This window comes from Vidua chalybeata, chromosome 9 (genome assembly GCF_026979565.1).
Source record: "Vidua chalybeata isolate OUT-0048 chromosome 9, bVidCha1 merged haplotype, whole genome shotgun sequence".
Classification (NCBI taxonomy): Eukaryota; Metazoa; Chordata; class Aves; order Passeriformes; family Viduidae; genus Vidua; species Vidua chalybeata.
The window spans coordinates 15,252,565-15,264,569 of record NC_071538.1 but is presented as its reverse complement, the minus strand read 5'-3'; the positions used below and the strand labels follow the sequence as shown (position 1 = coordinate 15,264,569).

At 48.7% G+C, this 12,005-nt stretch overlaps 1 protein-coding gene across 6 annotated transcripts in view; it reads left to right on the top strand.

Moving 5' to 3' along the window:
* PTPRF (protein tyrosine phosphatase receptor type F) overlaps positions 1–12,005 on the top strand; it is a 376,315-nt gene that overhangs the window by 324,023 nt on the left and 40,287 nt on the right. For 5 of the 6 annotated variants that reach the window (XM_053950040.1, XM_053950039.1, XM_053950037.1 and 2 more), the window contains 5 exons: positions 897–1,014; positions 3,224–3,802; positions 4,432–4,529; positions 9,755–10,008; positions 10,709–10,799. In XM_053950040.1, the coding sequence (XP_053806015.1) occupies positions 897–1,014; positions 3,224–3,802; positions 4,432–4,529; positions 9,755–10,008; positions 10,709–10,799 (1,140 nt within the window). The remainder of the gene's footprint in view (positions 1–896; positions 1,015–3,223; positions 3,803–4,431; positions 4,530–9,754; positions 10,009–10,708; positions 10,800–12,005) is intronic. The other variant, XM_053950041.1, reaches the window with a different exon arrangement.

Genomic DNA, 12,005 nt, shown 5'->3' with positions numbered 1-12,005 from the left:
CTCTTGCTCCCTAACCCAGTGGGTTATTAATGGCCCAGACACTCCCACAGCACCACAAAGGAACACTGCTCAAGGGTACCTGCCCAAGCTGCTGAGCTCACTCGTTCGCAGGCCTGGCCAGCCAGGCTTGGCACCAGTCACATTGCTGCTGGAGGCCAGGAGGGAGGAGCGGTGCTCCTCTCTTTGATCTCAAATTGAAGTGTGGAGCCATGCCCTCCTCCTGCCCAGAGGAAGCCAGAGCATGCAAGGATGCACCCCGTGAATCTGCCCCCTCCCAGACCTCCCACGATGGAGGTTTTCCCTCCAGGTCTTGCCAGGGCCTTGCACTGACCTATCCCATCCCTGCAATCCAGTGCCTGGCAAGGAGGGTGAACACAATGCTTAGAGCTGCAGGTGCTCCCTGCCCGGGGCCCCCCACCCCTGCACTGCCTCTCTGTGCTCCCCACAGCTCTGCTGCAAGACACAACTTTAAAAACCCTGGAATTAGCCCCCAAGAGATTCTCATAGCCAGGTGAACTGGCTTTTGCTCTGGTTCACAGCTCCTTAGTCCTCTTACTTAGCTTTCACACAGGTCCATATCTGGATCAGATCTCCCTCTTGGCAGAAGCCGTGGGAGAGCACAGCTGCTGACATGGGTTGCTGGTGGGTCCCTGGAACAGGCCAAGTGTTAAAGGCAGGGGTTGAAATGAGGCAGGTGAGTGTTGGAGTGGCAGCATTTGTTTGCTGGCTCTGTGCAACATGTGTGTCTGAGCACGATGCATGAGTGTGAGCCAGGGAGTGTTGTCAGCGTGTTGCTGTTGGAGACACTGACCCTGGTGCCTTCGTTTGGCTCACTCCAGTAACAAGTATTTACTCTTCTCGTTTGCCTCCTCTCTGCCTCGTGAATGCGCTCCCAGGAGACAGTCATTGGAGGCCTGCTGCCAGAAACCACCTACTCCGTCACAGTTGCTGCCTACACCACCAAAGGAGATGGTGCCCGCAGCAAGCCCAAAGTCATCACCACCACAGGGGCAGGTGAGTGTGGGGAGCAGGTGTCACAGCCTCATAGGGGTGGTGGTAGAACCTCCCAAGAGGTGCGTGGGGAGCATGGCCAAGGCCAGGAGGAAGCAAGAGGGGTGGAGATGCTGCAGAGGTACAAACTCTTGTGATCTCTAGCCCATGCTTAACAGACTTTGCCACTGGATTGCTTGAGCAAAGTGCAGCAAACAGATGGAGATACGATACCAGGGCTGGTGAGAGAGCAGTGAAACTCATGGGTCTGAGATCATCTACATAGTCCGGAGACCTGGGAAGAGGAAGCCTGAAAGTCCAGGCTCTCCCTCAGCTTTGGAGTCCTGGCCTGTCCTCACCTTGTTCCTTTAGGCAAGTGCCATTTCTTGCTTCCTGTGGTGACTGCAGTGCTGCCTGGAAGGGCACAGCGGGCTCCTAAGAGGGGTTTCTCAGCTCCCCTCTGCCATTGATAGTGCTTACATAGCTGAGCCTGGCTGCTGCTAGAGCCATGGTAAAATCTGGAATGCAACAAATCTGCTATAGAAGTGCTGCAGACACAAGTTCTAGGTCCTGGTGATCCCAGCGGTTTGGTTCTGCTGTCTCAGTAGATCGTGCCTGCGCCTGGAGCAGGAGCACCCAGGAGTCATCTGGCACTTCCCTCCAGGTGTGGTCAAGCTTGCCTTTGGCAGTGGTACCAACTAGTTGACACTGTCTTGTCCACTCACTAGCCTGTCCTACAACCAATAATCCTGCTGCTTCCTCGCACCAGCCACAGGAACAGTATTTACCACTTGTTATTATGGGAATACAGCTTGTGCAAACTGAGAGTGTTTGTTCCTGGTGCTTTTAAACAAGGAACAGCTTGCTATCTCCTCTGCGCTGCATATGGGGAGCTCCAGAGGTAGTTTCCACTGTCACAATCTCAAATGCTGTCTCCCTGGTGCCTTGCCATGATGTATTTTCTGTTCATCAAATTGCTACAGCTGTCCTATAAACAGGAAGAGCTTCCTAAATAGCCCAGTGTTGTACTGTAAACCACAGTGGATCTTCCCATGTTATGATGCACATTTTAAGGTTAATATTTGGAATCAGCTTGAAAATATTGTGTCCCTTAATACTAGTTGCTGTTAGGCATTGTATTATAAGTGCAAGGAGGATGGCACTGGCAATGGGAATGTAATTGTATGTCTTAAATACCTACAAAACCGCCCTCAGGGCCTTTGTACAGGCTCGACTACAGGCATGACCTCAAAGGGGAGTGTTGGTGTCGCCCTCTGATGGCAAAAAGCGGGCATCATTCTGGCAAATACGGTTTTCTCTTGTGCTCGACTGTGGGCTCGTACATTTCAAAAAACTGCAAGGATATTTAGCTAAGTTTGGCTGCAATCCCTTTTCTTTTTTTTTTTCTTTTTTTCATATCTGTGGCCCCATGCCTTTGATTCTGAGTATCTTCCCTATCAGTTGATTTGTTTACAAATCTGAGCTGATGTGAAGACGCATCTTTTTTTTAACTGAAGGAGATCAAGGTATTAAACCATCAATTTAAAGCCATCAGTTCCTAACCAGTGACGGAAACACCCCTTCACTTGTGCAGCATGAGCAGAAATCCTGTGGAACGCTTGTGTTCACCTCTCACATCGACATTGACATCACGAATCTACTTCTCAGCTAAACCAAAATATATTCTGATGGCAAACAGCCCACCCAGCTCTGCTTGCTGCCTCTGCAGATGGTAAAACTGCAAGGTTTCAGGATGAAATTTGTCTGCCTCCAGACAGACCAGGGCACTGGAATCGGGCTTCGGGGTGTCTGTTGTGGCACAGTGCATCAGGGCCAGCATGGCCTGGTGCTGTGCACTGGCTGGAGTGTCTGAAGACCACTGATTGGGAGGAAAGGATTCAGATCTTCTCTGAGATAAATATGATGCTTTGAGGTACCTTAAACATTTCCTGTTAAAGGGGATGAATTTTGGGGCTGGATATGGCTGAATTTATTTCCAGTTTAAATGGCAGCACTTGGGAAAATGGCAACCGAGAGCTGGCTGGCTCCAGCTTCCCTCGCCACTGGATTAGGGTCAGTCTGCCTCTATCCCTGTGAATTGTCTGTCATCCTCTTCACCCTGTTGTCTGAACTTTCCCACTTTCCTCAATCCTCACGGACTGAGCAGCACGGAAGCGGTCCTTCCTTCCCCTCCTCCCAGGCTATAGATGGTCATTGTGTGTTTATGTTGCAGTCCCAGGAAAGCCCACCATGATGATTAGCACGACAGCCATGAACACAGCCCTCATCCAGTGGCACCCACCCAAGGAGATGGTAGGGGAGTTGCTGGGTTACCGGCTGCAGTACAGACGTCTGGATGAGGAAAAAATGAACACGATAGACTTCGGGAAGAGAGACCATCACTACACAGTGACCAACCTGCACAAGGGGGCCACGTACCTCTTCAAGTTGTCTGCCAAGAACAGAGCCGGCCCAGGAGAGGAGTTTGAGAAGGAGATCACAACTGCCGAAGATGTGCCAAGTGGCTTCCCACAGAACCTGCGTGTGGTGGGTCTCACCACTTCCACCACAGAAGTTGCTTGGGACCCCCCGGTTTTGGCAGAAAGGAACGGCAAGATCGTCAACTACACAGTGGTATACAGGGACATAAATAGCCAGCAGGATCTGGCTAACATCACCAAGGACACAAGTATCACTTTGACAAATTTGAAACCTGATACCACTTACGACATCAAAGTGAGGGCCCGCACCAATAAGGGGGCTGGGCCACTCAGCCCCAGCATCCAGTCCCGGACCATGCCTGTAGAGCAAGGTAAGTGTCCCTCTAACAAACCCTAACAGGAAGCTCTGCCTCCGGGACAGGGACCTTTGCTGTGGTTCACGAGGCTTCGCTCCCCTCTGCTCTGGCTGTTGTCATCAGGTACTGTGTGGCTCCCTAGTCTAAAACTAGTTCAGTGAGGGAAAGCTCAGCGAAAATTTTCTAAAGTTGCCATTTGGGGGGAGAGGGGCGTTGGTGGTACCTTAATTACATCCACAGGCACACTTGGATGTTTTATCTGTACATGAAAGGCTCTTGCTTGAACTGGAGCAGGTGGCTGAGTAGGATCACCTGCAGATCCAGTACCTGAATAACACTGCTGTTTGATCATGACGAAGGGCCAAGGGAGTGTGAGTGAAGTGGGGATAGAGAAAGGCTGCAGCTCAGCCTACAACTTCCTTTCTGTGATGCTGAAAAGTATAGTCAAAAGGCAGAATTCCTCTGGAGACTGTAGACTTGGTAAAAGGCTGCTGCTCTCTTCTCTTCATTTCTTACTTCTCTGCTGTAGCTGAACTCTTTGACCTCTGCTGCTGAGTTAGACAAAGAGACTTGGAGTCGAGCTGCCACCTGGCTCCCTCCTGACTTGGCTTTACAGTGCTCAAATACCTTGTTTTTCATTCCAGTGTTTGCTAAGAACTTCCGTGTCAATGCCGTCATGAAAACATCTGTGTTGCTGAGCTGGGAAGTGCCTGACTCCTATAAATCTGCAGTGCCTTTTAAGGTAAGAGTGGGATTTGGAGGACAGGAAGCTCCACCTCTAGCAGTGAGCAGGACAGTGGATAGCAGCATCAGCTGGGTACTATCGGTCAGGCTCACCGTGGTAGTAGCTCCATGATGGTGATCACACAAGCTTGTCCTGGTGCCTGACATGGAGCTGAGGTGTGAAAAGTTAAAAATCGGATTTAATCAAGAAATTAGCAGAACAAAGTGGTCTGAAAACCAGCCAGTGAATAAAACTAACTCCTTTTATAACATGTCCTGTTTCAAACATCCATATCACTTTCATAAGTTACTTCAGAGCATCAGGGCATAATCTCAGGGAGTGAAGGGAAGAAGCATCATTAAACTTCCTGAAGGTCTTATGGGTGTGAGCGGCACAAAATGTGTCAGTACAGAGGGAACTCTGCAGGAATGCTGCTCTGTTTTCACCAGTACAGTTCTGAATGTGGTGTCACCCAGCAGGCTGCAGAAAACACTGATGACCCTGCCTGCCTGCTCTTGTCTGACCCCCAGTGCTTGTCACTTATGTGGGTAAAAGACTGGAGTGTGTAGATCTCAGTGTAGTTTCTCTCCATTAAGAAACAAGACCAACATGTCACATCACTGAAGATAATCTTCCCAGTCTCAGCACCAATCTGCTGCCTCTGCAAAGGTGCTGGGGTGGAGGCAGTATGACTTCTCTTTCTCCTTGCATATGCTTCCTTCTATGCTGTGCCTAAAGTGCAAATACAAGGCCTGCATGAGCTGTGGGGGATCCATGGCCAGGGGATTGAGGGGAAATCTTGAACTGCATCCACATCAAAGTGTGTGAGTACCTCCCCTTCCTTGTTACTAACTCTCCTTGTTTAAACCCTGAAGCTGAATTACCTTGATCAATAGCAGGCACTTGTTAACATACAGTTTAGCTGAAGCAGACAAGTCTTTTGTGAAGACCTTGTGGTATTCAAAGCACTCCCAGATGTAGGGCGCATTAGGATCAGCGTTCAGATACCTGGCTGCAAGGAACTTCACAGAGCCTTGTTACTTGGCACTCTGCTGCAGAGCCAGTGTGCTTCATTTTGCCTTGTTTTGTGGCCCAAAGCCCACATTGCTGTCTGACAGTGCAGTGCTGGAAAGGGAGCATTACTACCCCACAGGGATGGGGGAGTGGTTGGAGGTAGCCAGGAGCCAGGGCTGTAATGCTGATGCCCTGTCTGTCTCCTCTCCTAGCTGCATAGCTGTGATTGCTATCACAAGGTGACTCAGGGTCTGCCCCTGCTGCGGGTTGACCTCAGCTGACATGGGAGGTGGCATTAGCCACTTGTTAACTTAAGAGCAGTCATGCAAACCAGAGTGTTAGAAGGATATTTCCCTAATAGTGCTTTCTTCTTATGAATATTCCCAGACTTGCACACACAGGTGAGTCAAGGCCAGGAGCAGAGAGGGTCAGCTCTAACTCATTGATTGTGCCAGTTGAAAGAAATCCTTAACCTTCAGGATTTTGTGGTTTTATAAACAAGGTTCACCTCTCTCCTCTAATTCAGGCACATGGGATGCTGAGGCCAGAGCCTAATACTGTAACTAGCATAGCAGATAAATCTCCATGGGAACAATTAGTATTATCTACACTTGATAAACAGTCTCATGCTAAATCTGTGTCCCAAAGGGTGTCATATTCTACTTTAACAAATTTAATTAAAGTAGATATTGTTCCGACAATGAATAGTGAGGCACAGGCAGGACTAGTGCTTTTTTTATTAGAGAATGAACTGAGACCTTAAGATTTTTCATTGCTGCCAAATCAATAATGAAGTTTTGAGATCTCTTTGGGGAATTTTCACAGCTTCTTCTGGTCCAGGAGATAAATTCCTTGTAAAATGTTGCCCAGCAATTGTGGTGGAGAAGAGGCACTATTCCTTTTTTTATTCCACCTGCGGAAGGCTGTTCTGGAGCTTTCATGGAAAGTGCAAGATAGATACAACTTTCTCCTTGGGGAACGTGCATTTTCTGGGATACATTCTTCAATTTAACGTGGGACAGAGGATATATTGGTTAAAGGCAGCATTACAAGTTACTTTAGAAATGGACAGAAGGAACAGCACCTTTTGAAAATTGTAATGATACAGGTTTGGAAATAACCCCTGAGAATGCTGGGCAGTGCTTTCTCACAGTGTGTCCCATCAAATGTAGTAATTACTCCTGCCCGCAAATACTCCAGCCTTGTCTACTTTTCCATTGAGTTGTTATCTTTCCCAGTGTTGCATACTACGTATCTTTTAGTTCAATACCTTCTGTACTGCCTTGAAATCAAATGTGAGAACTTCAGTGACATTTAGACACACCTAGCTTTGCAAATCTTGTCCTGTGAGTAGTAGCAGCAGAAATGACATTTTACAGCAATCTGTGGGCTGGTCAGCACTGTTTGGCAGTTCAGAACCCTTGGGCCAGATTTGCTGCTGACTCTGGTAGTTACCAGTGGGCCATGATGCAACCTCTAAATAGCATTCCTGCTTGAGCTTCTGGGCATCTTCCAGCTGCACATGAATGACTGTCTCTGAGCCCTTACATTAGTGTAAGGTTTACGTAGAGGTCTTAACTAATGGTGCATAACATTTGAGAAGACAATGTGCTGTGGCAGGTAAAGGGACGTGGAACTGCTGCAGCAGCTGTGAAAAGGAGGGACGGCAGAGAATGCTTCAGGAAAGCATTGCAAATGCCAATTTCACTGTCTTTGGTTGCAAATTCCTGTGTGTGACAATAAAAATCATCATCTGGTGTTAGCACTGATTCGGAGGCTGTATCCTTGCCAGTTACAGTGCAGAGCAGGCAGGGAAACTGTGAACTGAAATGCCTACCATCTCTTCTGCCTCCTCTTCCTCTAGGAAAATGGCTCTGTCCCCAGCACATGCTCATGTGCAGGCAGTTGGTGGGTGTCTTCCCTAGAGCACACTGAGAAGCAGTTGGTGATGCCTTTATTAGGGAAGAATTTGTAATGAGAAATCTTATCCAAGAAGCAGCAGAATTCTGTGGGCTTATCATCCTTTCAGGTTTTAATGTTGGAAGTTCGGTTTTGTTCAAATCCCTGTGGAAGCACATGAAAGAGAGGTCTTGCTGCTCCCCTAGGACATGCCCTGACTTACTGGCATCTGGTGTATCTAGACCTGTACTATTGCAATGTCATTGGAAGGGGTGGTGCTGGTCCAGACAGCAAAGCTGCTAAGATGATTTCAAGTCTAGTAGTCCTGCCTTTGGTGTACTTACTTCTGTGTCAGAGACTGCTTATCTGATATTCCAGTGCTGCAAGAAGCATTTCTTCATTTTGATTTTTCACTCATTTTAGCACTCAGCTGATGTGCATGTCTTTGGAGAAAGGGATTAAAGCCTAGGAGGAAATACCAATAAGAGGAGTCACAACAGAAAACAATTCTCTCTGGCTGTTCTACTACGCTACCTTTGACAGCCTTTCCCACATGTGGAGCAGCAGCAGGGCCTTTCTCCCTGCAAACTGGCTACTTTAGTTACTTGGTGCTTACTTTTGCAGTCCATTCCTGAAAACTGAAGCACATCAACAAATGAGATTGATTGCATCTCTTCTCCATAGCTGGCTTCTCTCTGCTGCTGTGTTACCTGGTAGGAGTCTTTTCTCAACAGCAGAAAAGCTGGAGATCTTTTCTTGTCCTGATCTCCATGCAAAGTGACATGGAGAGGATTGAAGCATGCTGTGGGTGTTGCTGTTTGGATAACACAAAAGCTGAGCTGCAAATTCTAGGCCTAGCCAGGTCCATATGCTCCAGTGTCCTTTAGATCTCTTTCCAGGACCTCCCTTTTCCTTCCAGCTCCAACACTGAACATTACAGCAGTGCTAATCAGCTGCCCTTGTCCTAGAAAGCTGGCAGCTTTCTGTAGAGTTCAGCCACCTGCTGAAAAGGGGTCTTGAAGGAAAGTTTGGCCCCTCACCTTGCTGCCGGCATCAGCCTGAACAGTGGGCACAGCTGGTGAAAAATTATTTCAAGTAATTAGTCTTCCACAGAGCTGTCTTCTCTCTGTTTCAAGGCCACTGTTGAACCAAGCACATTTTACCATGGGGTCTCTGCCTGTAACACCTAGTAACTGGCACGGTTTAACATGCTCCAGCTCTACCATTGCCAGTTTTTGGCATGCTGTGTCTCTGCACCACTGTCAGGAATCCAGCGCTCACCTGCCATGCTGGACACTCACCTGGTGCAAAGAAATGGGCTGGGACACAACCTGTGGCCTCTCTAGCTGTCTACACCCCATTGGTTTCTGTGTCTGGGAGCTGTGTGAGTTCTTGCTTTGCAGAGCCAGCACCAAGGGTTTTGGGGTAAGGAGTTGTTCCAGCAGGATCAGGATTGAGGTTCCCAGGGCAGATTGGCTGCTGAGAGCAGCTAATCCAGCAGTGCCCATGGCTGCTGTGCCTGCGGGGAGGTGGGGGTCCTGTATATCTACAACAGGGCATTGAGAAATGTTGTTAGCTGAGGGGTCCACAGGGGGAAGCGGTGCATGGGGGGCTGCCCACTGCCCCCAGCAGCTCTGCCCTGCCCTGCCCACAGCCCCTCGCTGCAGGCACGGCAGGGAAAAGCAGCTCCGACCTCCTGCCCACGGCTGTGTGGCGCCAGCATCTGTTGCCATGACGACAGGGTGTCACACCTGCAGAGCCGCCATTCTGGGTACCAGTTTGTGAGCCCTGTGCTGGATTTGTCAGATCATTGGTGAGGCGTGTAACCCCCCAGTCACCTTGCTGGGAGAGGGATGATCTGCATTAAGCATCCAACCAGGCATCAGCTGGTAGACATGGGAGTGACACCAATTTAAAGCAGACAGGATTTTACACCACAAGCCTATTGCGTGTTGTAGCCTCGTGAGACAAGAAACAAAGACCCATTCATTTCCACGTGGGGACAAAGCACAGCCATCTGGATTCCTCCCCCAAGTAGGTACTGAAAAGCAGTGCGTGTGGCACCCCCAGCCTCACTGCTGGCCCTGGCCACCCAGGCTGAGATGACCCCTCTCTGCTCCATCACTGCCAGGCACAGGGAGCACAGCTCACCCTCTGCTGGGGGTTGCTCTTCTTTAGCTAAAGATTTATGGCTGTTTACAAAGCATACAGTAGCCAAACCACCTGAGGGAGGACCCAGAGCCAGACTGTCATCTCCCGTGCTGCTATTTTGAGTGTGAGTTTGCAGCAGCAGCTGTCAGCTGCATGAACATGTCCTTTTCCTGTTTCAGATTCTGTACAATAGCCAGAGTGTGGAGGTGGACGGCCACTCAATGAAGAAGCTCATAAGTGACCTCCAGCCAGACACGGACTATTCTTTTGTGCTAATGAACCGTGGGAGCAGTGCAGGGGGGCTCCAGCACCTCGTCTCAATCCGCACCGCTCCTGATGTCTTGCAAAGCAAACCCATCGCCACAAACAAGTACATACAGGAAGGAAAATTCACGCTAACTCTTCCCAAAGTGCAGACCACTGTGCCAGTTCGGTAGGTGCCATTCCTGGGTGGGGAAGGCAGGGTGGGGGGCTAGGGGTGGGGAGAGAAAGGCAGGACAGACCTCTGCCAGCATGTGGATTTTGTAACCTGGGAGTGAATTTCCCAGCAGGCTGTGTTACAGAGGCAGGCATTTACCCATAATATGGATCATGGTCTTGGCTCTTTCTGAGCAAATATTGATGTGTAATAAAATTAAGACAATTCTCTGACAGTTTGCCCTCACTCTGGTGGGTATACTCCAGATGCTACCGGCAAAAATACAGTTGAGGATCAGGAGGGACTTTCTCTGACACTGTATAATATCCTTTAAATAAATAATGCCTAAAGCCTCAAGGAGATTAAAAAAGCGAGTTTGTGGAAGTCTTATTCGTTACTGTGGTATCCTTGAGCTGAAGCACAATTTCCCCAGGGTTCTTGCTACAATCCGATTATATAAATGTCCTTCTCACAGCTCCTACACCACCCTCTGGAACCCAGTCTGTAGATCTTCATTATTCTAATGAGTGGTAATGGCAGTATTCTCTTCTCTGGTACAGCTGGAAACCAGCCTTTTTCTTACTGAGCTCTTTTGCTGTTTAAAGGGCGAGGAAAGGAGTAGGTCATCCTTGAGTCATATGGCACACATTATTTGGTGACCTGCCAGAGAGATGGCTCAGGGTCCAGTGTTTACAATTCCTTCCTTCCTTCCCAGGTGGTACTACATCGTGGTTGTGCCAGCAGACCAGAGCACCAGCACGCTGACTGCTCGGTGGCGGACGCCTGATGAGATGGAGCTGGACCAGGTAGGAGCCTGCAGCAGCTGCTGTGATGGAAGTGGTTCCCAAACAGCCCAGCACACTCTACCCAGCTCTCCTGGCAGCAGCATGGATGCAACAACACAAGTGCAGGCTGCACATCAGAGATGGGGGCTGTGGGATGGGTGCCCACTCAGCCTTTCTTCATGACACAATATAGGAAGGAGGCTGGAGTCAAGCTAAGGAGGAGCCACCTCCCAGAATGTGCCCCCTAAGGAGACCACACTTGAGTGTCTCAGAGCTCTGGCCAGATCCCATCACGGGTCGTACAGTCCTTGCAGCCTTTTTCAGATGAAATGACCAATCTGATATTGAAAATAAGCTAGGATAGAAAACTATTGGTTTCAGTTTATTAAGCTTTTTTGTCAGGAAGCTTTCCCTCTCTGGACAGGACCTAAGCCTGCAGTGTAGATAAAGAGTTCATTCTTGTATCTAACAAAACCCACAAATCTCCCTTCACACCTACTTGTTAAAGGCTTTGAGCATTCACCAGCCATTACCCCATGATGCAGCTTGTCCTGTGCCAGGAGTGCTCTGATACCCAAGCATGTGCAGGTGTCAGGAGACTCCCATACAAGGGCTTTGTGGGCTTTTTCTTCCCCACACACACCACCGCCTCCAAAGTGTAAAGGAAAAATTCCGAGAAGTCATGCACAGAAAGATCCATTAAGATAACAAAGTTGCAAGCTTGAAACACTCAGAAATGACAAACAGTCAGAAGCTGCAAGTCAGCTCGTGGCTTTATTTACACGATCACACAGTCGCTCTTGCAAGGTTCCAGCTCCACAACGTGTATTTGTGGTTCTGTTCTGCAAAACCAAGCACAGCTATGTGATGGAGAACCATCACCCACAGGTCTCCTGCATATTTTGATTGCAGAAGTTTTCCAGCATCACAGATGTCACAAGAAAAAGAAGACCAGCATGAAGAAGGTTGCTTTGGTTTTCAGCTTTAGATGGTTGAAAGCTATCAAAAGAACTAGTTTCTGTCTCTATCTCACCCAGCCCCAGGCGAATTATTTAAGCCAAAATTTTCATTAGCAGCCAGTGTCTTGCATATGTGATGTTTTTGAGCGCTCAGTTTGAGATCCTGGGGCTCTCATTTGCAAAGCCTAAGCATCCCAGCTGCAGAGAAAGTCAATAGGAACTGGATACAGTCAGTGCTATAAAGAAAATACAAAGTTTTCTTGAAAAA